Source organism: Enhydra lutris, unplaced genomic scaffold, assembly GCF_002288905.1.
Source record: "Enhydra lutris kenyoni isolate GAN:26980312 unplaced genomic scaffold, ASM228890v2 scaffoldscaffold4, whole genome shotgun sequence".
Lineage (NCBI taxonomy): Eukaryota > Metazoa > Chordata > Mammalia > Carnivora > Mustelidae > Enhydra > Enhydra lutris.
In genome coordinates, this window is record NW_019154088.1 from 44,822,051 (window position 1) to 44,836,625 (window position 14,575).

The 14,575-nt window shown below is 36.6% G+C and overlaps 1 protein-coding gene across 1 annotated transcript in view; it reads right to left on the minus strand.

The window, feature by feature from the left end:
- The window catches only part of LOC111138987 (MAM domain containing glycosylphosphatidylinositol anchor 2), an 853,965-nt gene that overhangs the window by 493,148 nt on the left and 346,242 nt on the right, over nucleotides 1-14,575 (minus strand). The window contains exon 2 of the mRNA XM_022491049.1: nucleotides 109-248. Within this exon, the coding sequence (XP_022346757.1) occupies nucleotides 109-248 (140 nt within the window). The remainder of the gene's footprint in view (nucleotides 1-108; nucleotides 249-14,575) is intronic.

Genomic DNA, 14,575 nt, shown 5'->3' on the forward strand with positions numbered 1-14,575 from the left:
GGTTTGTTTGTTTTTTTTTTTTTTTTAGCTAAATCTTCAAAATACACAGTTTTGACTTCCAAGAAAGATCAAAGATCTTTTTCCTCAATGTCACAGTTCGGGACTCACCTGTGGACGTGGATGTCCTGTGACCAGACAGGTCAGTTCTAGGGTTTCTCCTTCCCGTATGGTGTAGACCCTTTCCGAGTAGCGCTCCTCCTCAATGTTACAGGCCAAGCCTGAATGCACAATACGAACCGTTGGGGGAGCTGTTGAGTCAGGAAGAAGGGAGACAAGATACATAAAAAAAATAAGTCAACTGTCCTCCCATGAATCATCCTGGTTGTACAAGAAATTCTTATTAGACTTTAACACAGTCAGATCCATCAGTCTGAACACTTTGAGCAATCCCAAGGGATTAAAGATATTGATGGACAGAAAGCTTCAAATTTATCTAACAGTCACCAAGACATTCTGAAAATGGCAAAGGGGAGCAGGATGATGGGAGAACACTGGTGACTTAGAAAATCACCATCATTATAAGACTACATGATAAAATCTGACTGCTAAAATGTAAGAGGTCCCTTCCTTTCTGAAACCCAAAATTTAATATAGTAAAGGATGATGTCCAAAATTCAGGTAGTGCAAACTCAAAAGACCATTAGAGAGGAAAAAAGAATGTGAATGAAAGCTACTGGCATTTTTCGGTTAATTTAATAAGCCTCATGGTGCAAATAGGGAGCCAACAAATGAGAAGATTTGGTTATGAAGAACTGAAACCAACTTGGTTTTTAATATTTATAGACTCCTCTGTTGATATGAGCAGATGATCAGTGAATTAAGCCACTGAAGAAGGCAATGAATCATTAATGCCCAAATATTAAATTCTGATTCAAGAGACATAGCTCTCATGAAGTTATCCAAATTCCTAAGTGTAATTTTCACCTTTTTCAATACCATACAGGTCAATAAAACCTGATGAGCATTCACTGACTTACAAATCATTGGAAATCCACTATATGCAAAATGAGTCATGAGAAACACTTGGATAATAAGATATGTTTCCTGTCACCAAGGAGATGACTGTCAGTCACTAGCTTCAAATTGGAGATCACCCCATTCATGAATCTAGGATTTTTGTTTGAAATAAATACATTTGGGAGAGGAGAAGGGTTTTTTTTTAAATTATTATTATTATGTTCAGTTAGCCAACATACAGTTATTTTAAATAAAGGCAAGTGGGACGGCTCAATCTACAGGTAAAGGACGAATAATCTCTAGAATTTCCTGTAGCAATCTCAGCCTAAACAACAGTATTGCCGGCAGAGGCTATGGTTTCTTAAAAATTAATGAGCCACCTGGGTGGCTCAGTGGGTTAAAGCCTCTGCCTTCGGCTCAGGTCATGATCCCAGGGTCCTGGGATTGAGCCCCTCATCAGGCTTTCTGCTCGGTGGGCAGCCTGCTTCCTCCTCTCTCTCTCTCTGCCTGCCTCTCTGCCTACTTGTGATCTGTCAAATAAATAAATAAAAATCTTTTAAAAAAAATTAATGAGGACATACTTGGAATTTTTTATTTAACATTAAAAGGATCATGAATGTTATAGAATCTGGATAAACTTGGTGGTTCTATGGAGGAAATAAAATGAATATAAGTCCAAATTATGGGAAAATTCCTTCTGGAAAAAACCTGTGTTCTGAAAGTAACACAAAAGAAAGTTTCCAACATCTATGCTTTGTTTTATAGAACCATATGTATACAGCACTCTTAGTATTTAACAACTGAAAAGAACATATTTTATAAAGCTTCTCAATTTCAAGCAGAAACTGAAGGATAGAAAAGCCTATTTATAGATAATAATGCAACTGGGTATTTCAAGATTTTTCTGGATATCCAAGCCGAGTCCTGTTCTTCAACTTTCAAATTCGGAATTCCATTCTCCAATACTCTGCATCAAATGAAAGGCAAAAATTTCCAAAAGCAGGATAAGAAGATGAGAATTTAGTGGTTCTTATAATCACTATACAGAAAAAGCTCCCCAGAAACTTTCTTAAAATACAGATTTCAGGGGTGCCTGGGTAGCTCAGTGGGTAAAGCCTCTGCCTTTGGCTCAAGTCGTGATCTCAGTGTCCTGGGATTGAGCCCCACATCAGGTTCTCTGCTCAGTGGGAAGCCTGCTTCCCCTCCTCTCTTTCTGCCTGCCTCTCTGTCGACTTGTGATCTTTCTCTCTGTCAAATAAATAAATACAATCTTAAAAAAAAATACAGATTTCAGAGTTATGGCCAGAAATCTGTTGTGTATGCAGAAAACCCTAGGAATCTGCATTTTTACCAAAGGCCCAAATGATAGCAATGCCAGTGCTACTTAGACCAGATGACTAGGATAATTTTCTAAAACTTACAAGTGTGTGTTGACTAAAGGAAAATACTCCAAGGGATAAAATATCCTTCTCCTTTTAATATTTTCAAGTAACTAAACTTCATGCTGTGCATTATTTTACTGGTTTGGAAAATTAAATGATGCTCAAACAAATCAAATGTTTTGTCTGGTCTATAAAACCAATTTATCAAAAAAATTTTAAACCATGTCGTTGGACACTGTCTAGACATTATAATAATTTGTTTAGTTTTATGATATTAGAAACTCTTATCTGCAGTGTTTTTCTGGGTGTTCTGATATATTTCACACAATGTTTCCTATAAATCATTTCCTACGGTGATCAAATTTAAACTTCAATTTAGATAAGTAATACTAGAGAGCTACTTATTTTTAAACATCTATCATACAAAGTATATACATATTATAGAGGTTGACAAACTGATGACAATCAATAAAAATCGGCAAAATATAAATAGAAAATATAGATTCATTACTTTGAAATATATTTCCATGCCAAATTTAGCTTAAGTGCTAGCACATGTCTACTAGTACATCTACATATAGAGTAGCAGGACATTTTTCCAGCTTAATTTATACCTTATTTTTGTTTTAACTTCAAATCAATGAATAGCATTGTTATTTTTAAGCTGTATGTTTCCAAATCAGCATGATGCAAACAGGTAGTTTTATTTAAAACATTTAAATTATACAGGAAGCACATTGTGTTCATTTACAAGGGTTAATTTTCAGCTATTTTCTTCTATATTTTAACACACTCTTGGAAAAGGTAATTGCCTATATGAACCTCCCATCTCTCTTATGGGAGGGTGGAATATTCTGCCAAATTTTAGGAGTGGAAGATGTATTTTTCCTAGTATGCATTAAAATATGTGCAGAGTACTTTTGCTGCTCAATGGTAAGACGAATATTTTGGAAGCTTCCAAGAAGCTTTGGTCTGCAGAAAGCTCAACTGAAAAGGTCTTAGCTCATCCAGGTCATCGCTCTTATTTCCAAATTGAGGACATCCAGTGACCTGCTCACAGGCTTGGAGCTACTTGTGGCCTACATGAGAGCAGAACCAACAGTCCTTTGTTCTTTTCTCTACTTTGTGCTATTAAAATGATGTCTGACATAGTTAAATTAGGATTCTAAATAAGTCCTAAGCTAGATGTACACTAGACTAGGAGAATAAAAAAGAAGAAGAAAAAAAAAAGACTGAGAAACTGCTCATGAAGTTGTTAGAGCACCATAAGTAGATGAGCAATGTGAGTACTATAATTGCTACAAACAACGATTGTAATGTTTCAATTCACCATTCTGCCTCCAGTTACTGCCAAACCCAGGAAATCTCACAACTGCCAAAATAGTATTTTGTAATTCCTATTTTCATCATGTGCTTTTCCTGCCTAGGGATTCATGATGTCTACCCATGACCCTTCACAGAGTTCTAATGCCTGTAGGTGCTCTGTAAAGGTCCTCATACCAATTATAAAACCCGAAATCCTACTTCTCTGTAACATCAGCCCAACATCGGTGAGAAGGTAAAAAGCACCAAGATTTTAAGCCTTTGATCTCACACACAAACTTTCAAGCATATATTCATTGAGCAACCACTATATATCACATGTGACAGCCTTTGCTCACGATATCCTCCCATCTAGAATTCCCAGACTGATATTGAGATCAACGTTCCTGAAACCTTCTTGGATTATTTAGCAATGATTCTCTTTTCTTGGCTTCAGGAGAGAGGTACTGCCCAGTGGTTCTCCTTGTTCTTTTTTTTTTTTTAAAGATTTTATTTATTTATTTGACAGAGAGATCACAAGCAGGCAGAGAGGCAGGCACAGAGAGAGGAGGAAGCAGGCTCCCCTAGAGAGCAGAGAGCCCGATGAGGGGCTCGATCCCAGGACTCTGAGATCATGACCTGAGCCGAAGGCAGCGGCTTAACCCACTGAGCCACCCAGGCACCCCGGTTCTCCTTGTTCTTAACACGCTGACTTTGTATTAAGCACTTCGTTGCTGAGTACCATTTTAGACATATGCCCCACACCACGTGATTCAGAGCACAGACTATGTTTATATTTAATAATTTATTTTATTTTAATAATTAACTTGTAATTTGTTTTAGCAAATATCACTATGATGACACCAACATCCTAGTTTAGCAAAAATATCAACTATTATTGCACTGAATTTATTTACTCTAAATATAAACTCAATTTGCAGTACTATCACTGAAGCAAGTCATCTTTTATCCTCTGCCTTGTAGAAAAAAGCCTCAATTCATCATCCAGAAATTGGACTAAGGGTTATGAGTTCCTTTGCCCTGTAGAGTCAGCAATGAATTAAAATGTTAAAATATTGCCTAAGAGTCATATTCATCCAAATTTGTTTGAAGTAAACCAAATCGCATTACGTAAAATCCTTTCTAACACTAATCACATCAACTTCCTTAATTCGAGTAAATTGGCTTTGGGTTCAAAAGGTCAGCCTAAAAGGGCAAAAGAGAGACATTCTTTTATCTTGTTAGAGTATACTTTTGAAAGTTAAACCAAATTCTCTCTGTATTCTGTTGGAGAAAGAACACAAATAAATTATAAATCTCCAATGGCAACAACCAGGAGCATTTGTAAGCTTTCCTTCTCATATACAGGCTTTCAAGCTTGTATTTACTGAACAATGGCTATAGATCAGGCATTAGGCTATGTTCTGGGGATATAAAACTTAATGCCATGAGTTGTATCTTTTAGCAGCTTACAACCTATTGGGTCCATCCATTTTACAAGGAAGGAAGGAAGGAAGGAGGGAGGGAGGAAGGGAAGAAGGAGGGAAAGGAGGAGGGGAGGAGAGAGGGAAGGAAGGGAGGAAAGAACAATTACGGTTGAATAGGATAGGTACTCTAACAGAAGAAAGTGAAGAGTAGCTGAAGAGGACAAAGCAGAAGATACCTAAATCTGCCTGGAGGGTTCCAATGTGTTTTACAGAGTCAATGACATGTAATGTATGTCTGCAAAAACGCATGTGAAGAGAACAAAGGGAAAGGACATTTCCAGAGATAGGAAGCAGTGTGTTCAAAGGCATGTCTATAAGAGACTGCCTACAGTGTTTAGGAAATAACTCCATTAAAATGTGGTCCATGTAGTTTATAACTTATTCTGAATTTTGACAGTGGCGCCACTCTCTCAAGTTGCCATTATGTGTCCAGACACAGCAGAGACACTGTATAGATCTGGGAATGGAAATGAGGCCAGAGACCTACTTTAGAGGTTTTGTTAGACATTAGTTGAAGATTAACTGAATGTAGAGTGAAGGAGGAAGAGTTAAGAGGACACTGAAGTTTATACCTCGATTAACTAGGTAAAAGATGATTTAAAAAAAAATATATTTATTTGAGAGAGAGAGTGAGAGCAGGGGACAGGAGTAGAGGGAGAGAGCTACAAGCAGACTCTGCACTAAACAAGCAGCCTAAGGCAGGGCTCAATCTCACAACTCTGAGATCATGACTCTAAGATCATGACCTGAGCCGAAACCAAGGGTGAGATGCTTAACTGATTGAGCCACCCACGTGCCCTAAAAGATCATGGTTTTAATAGAAAATGCTCCCTTGAGCACCTTTCTAGTTCAGTTGGTAGAGTATGCAACTCTTGATCTCAGGGTCATGGGTTGGAGCCCCATGTGAGGTCTAGACCCAAGAAGGAAGGAAGGAAGGGGGGGGGGATGAAGGAAGGAAAGAAGAAAAAAAAGAGAGAAGGAGAGGAAGGAAGGAAGGGAAGAAAGAAGGAAATAAATGCTTTCTTGATCGCTAGGGACTCCACATTATTCACTCATTGGAGAGATTTGAGATGAGGAGTTCTGAGCCCAAATCATGGAGGACTTTTTTAGACTAAGGACTTAGCTGCAAAGCGTTTATGAAAGAGACACTTTTGCCCGCAGCTGTCCGGTAGCAGGCACCATTCCTGAAGGACTCATTGTTTTTAGCCAGTAAATAGGTTTGGTATTTGGAGTCTTCTCTCATCTAAGATCACCAAGTAAGAGCTCTGTACTCTGGTAAATCCCTCAAATCCCTGACGCAACGACTCCCTGGGAATTCAAGTTGCCAATATAATCTTGATGCTTTTCAACACCAGGTCAAGACAGCTTATTCTTGACATAGACCACAGATATCCTGGAATAGGCAGTGTGGAAAGGGGGATGCTCAGTGGCCCCCTCTTAGAAGCCCTGGCGACTCTGCACCAGCATGCCTCACACTTTTTTCAAGAGAGAGAGAGGTCCAGAGACACAGAGACAGAGACAGGGAGAACATCTCACATCTTACTGCTCTCATGCATCAAGAGATAAAACAGTTGACACTTATTTAACACCATTGTTAGCAAGCATTCAGTTTTGCTTTTAAAGAAATATAACAATAACCAAATTTATTTCCATTTTTCTATTGAATTAAGTGATTACATTCTTTCATAAAACACTTCTTAGTCTTCTACAACATCTTACATTTAGCTAATTGACATTAACAATAATTGGCCTCTTCTGCTTATTTCACAATCTCCAATATAGCACATTTGAGTAGTAATTTTAAAACTAAAAATAAAAAATGGTGCCTTCCTTTCTTATTTTCTGTCTTTCCTACCCAAGTTACTACTTTAAGATAGTAGTTGAGTCTTCTTCCCCTTCCTTTTCTTTTTTTTTTAAAGATTTTATTTATTCATTTGACAGACAGAGATCACAAGTAGGCAGAGAGGTAGGTGGGGGGGGTGGGCAGGCTCCCTGCTGAGCAGAGAGCCCGATGCAGGGCTCAATCCCAGGACCCTGGGATCATGACCTGAGCCCTCCCCTTCCTTTTTTAACGATGATCTCCCAACTCAAATTTTCAATTAAGTATTGTATCTATAGGCATGGTCCATAATTATCCCTCTTGTTGTTTACAACCCTTTGCCTAATTTTCTCCTTAGGCTCACTACATTACATATTCTGGTATCACGGACACAGACAGGGAAGAAGAGAATAGAAAGATCTGGGAAAGGAGATGAAGAACTCAGTTTCAGATGCTGATAGTGAGCTGACCAACAGCTGAAAAGTCATAACTGGACACAAAAACCTACTGCTTCTAAATAGCAGTGCGTTGTTGACAAAAGAATAGGTGAAATCTCTAAAACAGAGAATTTTTAGAATGAGAAGTTAGGAGGATAATGACAGAAACATGAGTAGTAGGAATTCTTAATAGAGAGAGGCCAAGGAAAAAGACTTACTATGTTTCTAAAGTCAGAGAAATAAAAGAAAATGTGGCGCTTTAAAAGTGACATAAAGAGATGCTGAATGGGGGGTTAAGGGGGTAGGAGAAGAGTAAATGAAACAAGATGGGATTGGGAGGGAGACAAACCATAAGTGACTCTTAATCTCACAAAACAAACTGAGGGTTGATGGGGGGAGGGGGGTTGGGAGAGGGGGGGTGGGATTATGGACATTGGGGAGGGTATGTGCTATGGTGAGTGCTGTGAAGTGTGTAAACCTGGCGATTCACAGACCTGTACCCCTGGGGATAAAAATATATTATATGTTTATAAAAAATAAAATTAAAAAAAAATTAAAATAAATAAATAACTTAAAAAAAAAAAAAAAAAAAGAGATGCTGAAGCATAGGGAACTGTCCAAAACTCACTTACAACAGAGTTGTAAATTAGGAGGATCACAGACAAAAGGTCATTGCTTATGACAGCTAGGATGGCATTGGTGAATTTTGAGTGAGATACGGTGGCAGAGTAATGGGGGTCAAAAGCTGAATGAGATAAGGTTTGATTGAGAAGGAGAGGTCTTAGTAGGTCAAACTGAGCTTAGGGCAAAAAGCAAAACTGCGGTTGAGGTTTACCCATGTGTAAAAAAGAATGGTAAGTATAAAATGGAATACTTTAACAATATTAAACCACCATCTCAGGATTGCAGAGACTAATTATTTATGTTACAAGAAACAAACCATAATGTTTGTATTTCCAATATAACCATTTTTTTTTTTGCAATACCTGACTATTTTCTACTATTGTTCATCATTCTTTTAAAATTAACTTCCCTAAAATCCCATCTTTTTTCTTTTCCTTCCTTTTTCCTTTTCTGTTTACTCTTTTCTTTAAAAAGATTTTATTTTTTTATTTGACAGAGAAAGAGAGAGGAAGCAAGCACAAGCAGGGGGGAGAAGTGGAGGGGGAAGGAGGCTCCCTGCTGAGCAAGAAGCCTGATATGGGACTCAATCCCAGGACCCTGGAATCATGATCTGAGCCAAAGGCAGACGCTTAACTGACTGAGCCACCCAGACATCCTTTTATTTACTTTTATAAGTTCCACTTTGCCAACCTTTGTACCACATATGCAGAAATCTCTCAAAACTACCTAATCTCTTCTGTAAAAATAAAATCAAGGTTAATCCCCACACCACATAAATATGCTTACATGAATTCATATTTTAAAACCAGAGATAAAACAACAGTATTCATTCTCCCATCAAGGCCTCCTCTTGTGTTTCCTTTACACTTTAGTGATTAGAAATAATGGTACATCTTCTAAGCCATCCTTCTGCCCCTGCTTTACAGTCTTCAGACCACAGCAGTGTGGCTTCTCCCTATTGCTTGTATTTGTAAAAGAATAAGGCAGGAAAATAGAAGGTGGTAAGCTGCTAATTTTATCATTATTTTGATCTTCTACTTCTCCTTCAGTCTTAGTTTATGTACCTTTGCTTCCGTGAAACTATGAAGACCTTTATGAAATTATACCTTACTGTACATTTCAAAACAATATAGACTTATTACAACCTATTCAGTATATAATAGGCATTGGTGAATTGAATATAAATTCATGAATATAAACACATATCAAACATGCACATAAACAGAACATTCAATTTGTATGTGTATGCTAACAATAGTTAAAATCCTTCTGTCATTATCATTTAAGTAATCCTAAATAAAGCAATATTCTGATACAAAAACAGCATACAGTTTATTTTAAATAAGCTTTGAGCTCAATAAAAAATAAATAAGCTTTTAGTTTGAGTTGTCTGATTCATTGATTCATTTAATTACTACTATTTCTGCATATATATGAACTTATTTCCCTACACCTTTCCCATCAACCCTTATATTTTGTTAACACAATATTCCCATTCCACTAGAGAGAAATACTTTTTCATCTTTAATTTGATGAACTATAAAATAAGTGCAAGATCCTATTGATTATTCCAGATTTAATCAAAAGAAGGTCATATCTAGGGATGCTTGGGTGGTTGGTTAAGCAGCTGACTTTGGCTCAGGTCATGGTCTCAGGATCCTGGGATCAATCCCAAATCAGGCTCCAAGTGGGGAGTCTGCTGGATATTCTCTCTCTCCCTCTCCCTCTGCCCCTCCCCCTGCTCATGTATGCATGTGTGCTTTCTCTTTCTCAAATAAATGATTAAAATCTTAAAAAAAAAAAATCATATCTACCTCAAATGATTTTGTTGATGGACTCTTAACATGAAAGGTTCTGAATATTTTGCATATTATGTATCTTCAGTATATCCTGAGAAGCATTGTTATAAATTAATTGAACTTCCCTGAGAGACTCTCCAAAGCCCAAGATAAGGTAAAAAAAATAAGCCCTGAAGGCTCCAGTTTTAGAAAGGAGCTATTAATGTTTTCTAAATAATAGATTTTGATATGACTTTTGAGATTAATGTTAGCCAAGAATTTAAAGCAGAGTTTAAATTAAAAATTAAAACTTACCTGTTTATATACAATAGATACTATTTAAGATGGAATAAAATTCATCATCAAAGAAAATAACTTTCAATAACAACTTAATTATGTGCATGAAATATCTCTGATGAACACTGATGCAAAACTCCTCAACAGCATCCATTCATGATAAAGACCCTCAACAAAGTATGTTTAGGAAAACATACCTCAACATAATAAAGGTTATCTATGAAAAACCATAGTTCATATCATACTCAATGGTGAAAAACTTAGAGCTTTTCTTCTAAGATAGGCAACAAGACAAGGATGGTCACTCTCACCACTTTTATTCAAAACAGCACTGGAAGTCCCAGCCACAGCAAATGGACAAGGAAAAAAAAGGCATCTAAATTAGTAAGGAAGACATAAAACTTTCACTATTTGCAGATGGCATGATAATCTACATAGAAAACCCTAAAAACTACACTAAAAACCTACTAGAACTGATAAATAAATTCAGTAAAGTTGCAGAATATAAAATTTATAGAAATCTGTTGCATGTTTATTCATTAACAGTGAAGCAGCAGAAAGAGAAATTAAGAAAACAATCTCATTTACAAATGCACCAAAAATAATAAAATCACTAGGAATAAACTTAACCAAGGAGGTAAAAGACTTGAATTCTGAAAAATTTTAAAACACTGATGAAAGAAATTGAAGATGACACAAATGGAAAGATATTCCATGTTTGTAGATTGGAAAAGCCAATATTGTTAAAATATTCATACTATCCAAAGTAATCTACAGATTTAATGTAATCCCTATAAATATTAACAAAATTTTTCATAGAACTAAAACATATACTACTAAAATTTGTATTGAAACACAAAAGACTCTGCATAGCCAAAGTATTCTTGTGAAAGAAGAATAAAGTTAGGGGTGTCTGGAGGGGTCAGCTGGTTAAGTGTCCCAACTCTTGATTTCAGCTCAGGTCATAATCAAAGGGTCGTGGGATCAAGCCTCATGTCTGGCTTTCAGCTCAGCTGGAGTCTGCTTGAGATCCACTCTCTCCCTCTCCCTCTGTCCTTCACTCCCCACCTCTAAAAATAAATAAATAAATAAATAAATCTTTTTAAAAAGGAAAAATAGAAGAAAGTTGGAGTTATCACAATTTCAGATTTCAAGAATATAGTTCAAAGTTAATCTAAATAGTACCTTAGCACAAAAATAGTCACATAGATAAATGGAACAGAATAAAGAACACAAAAATGAACTCATGTTTTTATGGTCAATTAATCTATGACAAAGGAGGTAAGAATATATAATGGGGAAAAAACAATCTCTTCAACAAATAGTACTGGGAAAACTGGACAGCTACATGTAAAAGAATGAAATGGGGACACATTTTTATACCAGACACAAAGAGACAATAAATACATGAAAAGATGCTCAATATCACTAGTTATCAGGGAAATGCAGCTCAAAATCACAATAAGATATCAACTTATACCTATCGGAATGGCTAAAATAAAAAACTCAAGAAATAACATGTGTTGGCAAGGGTATGGAGAAAAAGCAACCCTTGTGCTCTCTTGAGAGGAATGCAAATAGGTGCAACCACTATGGAAGACAATATGAAGGTTCCTCAAAAATTTAAAATAGAATTACCATATGATCCACTGACTCCACTACTTGGTACTTACACCCAAGGAAAATGAAAACACTACTTTGAAAAGATATATGCACCCTTACATTAATTGCAGCATTTACAATAGTGAAAATATGGAAGCAGCCCAAGTGTTCATCCGTAGATAAATGGATAAAGAAGAGGTGATACATACTCACACACACAATGGAATACTACTCAGCCATAAAAAGGAGTGAGATTTTGCCATTTGCAATAACACGAATGGACCTAGAGAGTATTATGCTAAGTAAAATAAGTCAGTCAGAGAAAGACAAATACCATATGATTTCACTCATATGTGGAATTTAAGAAACAAATGAACAAACAAAAAAGAAAGACAAAAAAGGCTCTTAAACACAGAGAACAAATTGCTGCATACCAGAAGAGGTGTGTGGGAAAACAGTGAAACACAAAAAGAATAGAAAATAATAAATAAAGAATAAAAAGAGAATAGAAAGAATAAAAAATAGAATAAAAAGAATAGAAAAGGAAATGACCTTCAAAAATAATGTAATTATGTACATGAAATTTTGATGTTAAACACAAAAAGCAGTAATGCAATTTAAATTGTAATGTTAAAACAATAAAGGCAATAATATTTTTCTGTAAAAGAACTATCTTGTAATGTCATTTTCCAACGAAGGTACTGACTTTATGGAAAATTGAACACGTAACTGCAAAATATTAATCTAAAATATTTTTCACAAAATGACATTTTTGAGTCTTATTTTCCTTAAATGAAACAGTATAAAAATTTTAAATTTTATTATATGAAAGTTTCTACATTTGCAACTTGAGATTTCATCAGAAATACCTTTCTTTGTTTTCACCTAGAAGCATAAACTATTAATATCTATAGCTAAAACTTCAAAGACTCTTCCATGTTTTATAGATGAAAAAAATACACATTTCACTGAATCTATGGTTTATAACATTTTTTTCAAATAGAGCATTTGACAACCTCTTATGTGTGTGCCAGAGAGGAACAAGTCTGAGTCTGGCACCAGTCATGTATGCCCTCCGGTCTCTACTTGGACATTCTCACCCCAAGTCCTCATGATGTACTTCCCGGTATTTCTCAGGGGAAAACAGCTGACCTACACCTTGAGGATGTCTGAAAGTCCATCAAATATTTCATTAATCTTCTATTTTGCTCACAGAGAATTTGTGTGAACTAAGCTGGATATCCCAACTTGAAATATTAAGGGGAACTCCACACTCCCCTCCTCGGTAGGAATGTGATACACTATACGCAAGTTCTTTGTTTTCTATTGGATCCTATAGTGAGTTCTAAATTGTTTCAACTAAGAGTTGAATCATGTCTCTAATTAATAAATTTTAGAAAAATAAAAAATAACTATGCCAGAAAATTTGGGGGGTAGGCCATAGACTATCAACAACAACAAAACGCTGAGATAAACCCACTCTTGCTTTGATGGCCCTGTTCTTTTTTTTTTTTTTTTTAATTTAAATTCAACTGGCCAACTTAGTACCCCATTAGTTTCAGATGTAGATGGCACTGTTCTTTCAGTGCCTTGAGTCAGTGTGGGGGCACAGTGAAGAAGACAGAGAAACGATTATAACACTGCAAGAGAAGGCAGCATTTAATCCTTAAAACCTTTGATTAGGACTTCTCCCTCTAAATCAAACTTATGAAATGGCTTCCTCCTAATAATGTCAAAAGCCATGTGTCATATGGTCAGTGAACCCTCCAAGGTTCTTTGAACCACATCTTCCTCGCTTCTTATGAATTATCACCATATCTTATGAGATCAAGACTCCCCAAACCACAGATACTGATTACATCTTTTTTTTTTTTTTTTTTACCCCTATGGACTGAAATGTATACCTAAATACACTCGTCTCTCTGAAATTAAGAGCTTTTCAGCTTTCTTGGAAAGAACTTACAAAACTACAGCAAATACTAACTAAAATGAAATTAGTCTCATCATTGTACTGCAACCTTAATCACAAATTGGGTATTTAGAGACAGCCTTTATTTCTTCCAGTCTAGCTCATCAAGAAAACAAATGAGATTTACTACAGAATATGCCAAAAATGAAAACTTCAATTTGCTTCTCCAAGAGCGGCAATGGCAGGCAGGGAATTTTTAGGATCTGGCCTGCCAATTTCCCCATTGTTTCTCTCCACTAAGAAATCCCTGCCGCTGCTTGTGACTAATCCCAAGAAGGACAAGGTCCTCAGCATGTCAGAAAAATGCCTCTTAGACCCCAGAATACAGGAATCAGTGTGACAATGACCCACACCCAAAGTGCCTTTCTGAACAGAGCAGAAGAGCGATTATCATTAAGCAAGAATGAGTCAGACATCACGAGGGCAACGCTCTCACGGACTGAGAATTTAGCAAACACCAGAACCTGTGTAACACATGTGATTTTTGACAATCTCTAATGCTTTCTAAAGCCTGATGTATACCTTTAATTTCCATTTAAGAAAATGAGACACACTTGTGCTCGCTTCAGCAGCACAGAACTAAAATTAGAACAATACAGAGAAGATTAGCATGGCCCCTGCGCAAGAATGACACACAAATTTGTGAAGTGTTCCATATTTTTGACCACTTTCTGGAAGGTAGGATGTGCAGAGAAGTGAATCTGAGGCAATATATGGGAAAACAGACCGTAGAAGAAGGGGCCGGCTCCCAGCAAGTGAGAGAGCAACAGAGCACAAAATCAGAACTTTAGAAGTCTGCTCCACTGAGGGACATCACTCCAGTAGCCAAGCAGGGGCTGGAACACTCGCTGGGACAGTGTGGTCTCAGGACCCTCCGGGGTCACAGAAGGACCTGGGGTCTCTGAGTGTGGCAGAGCTGCC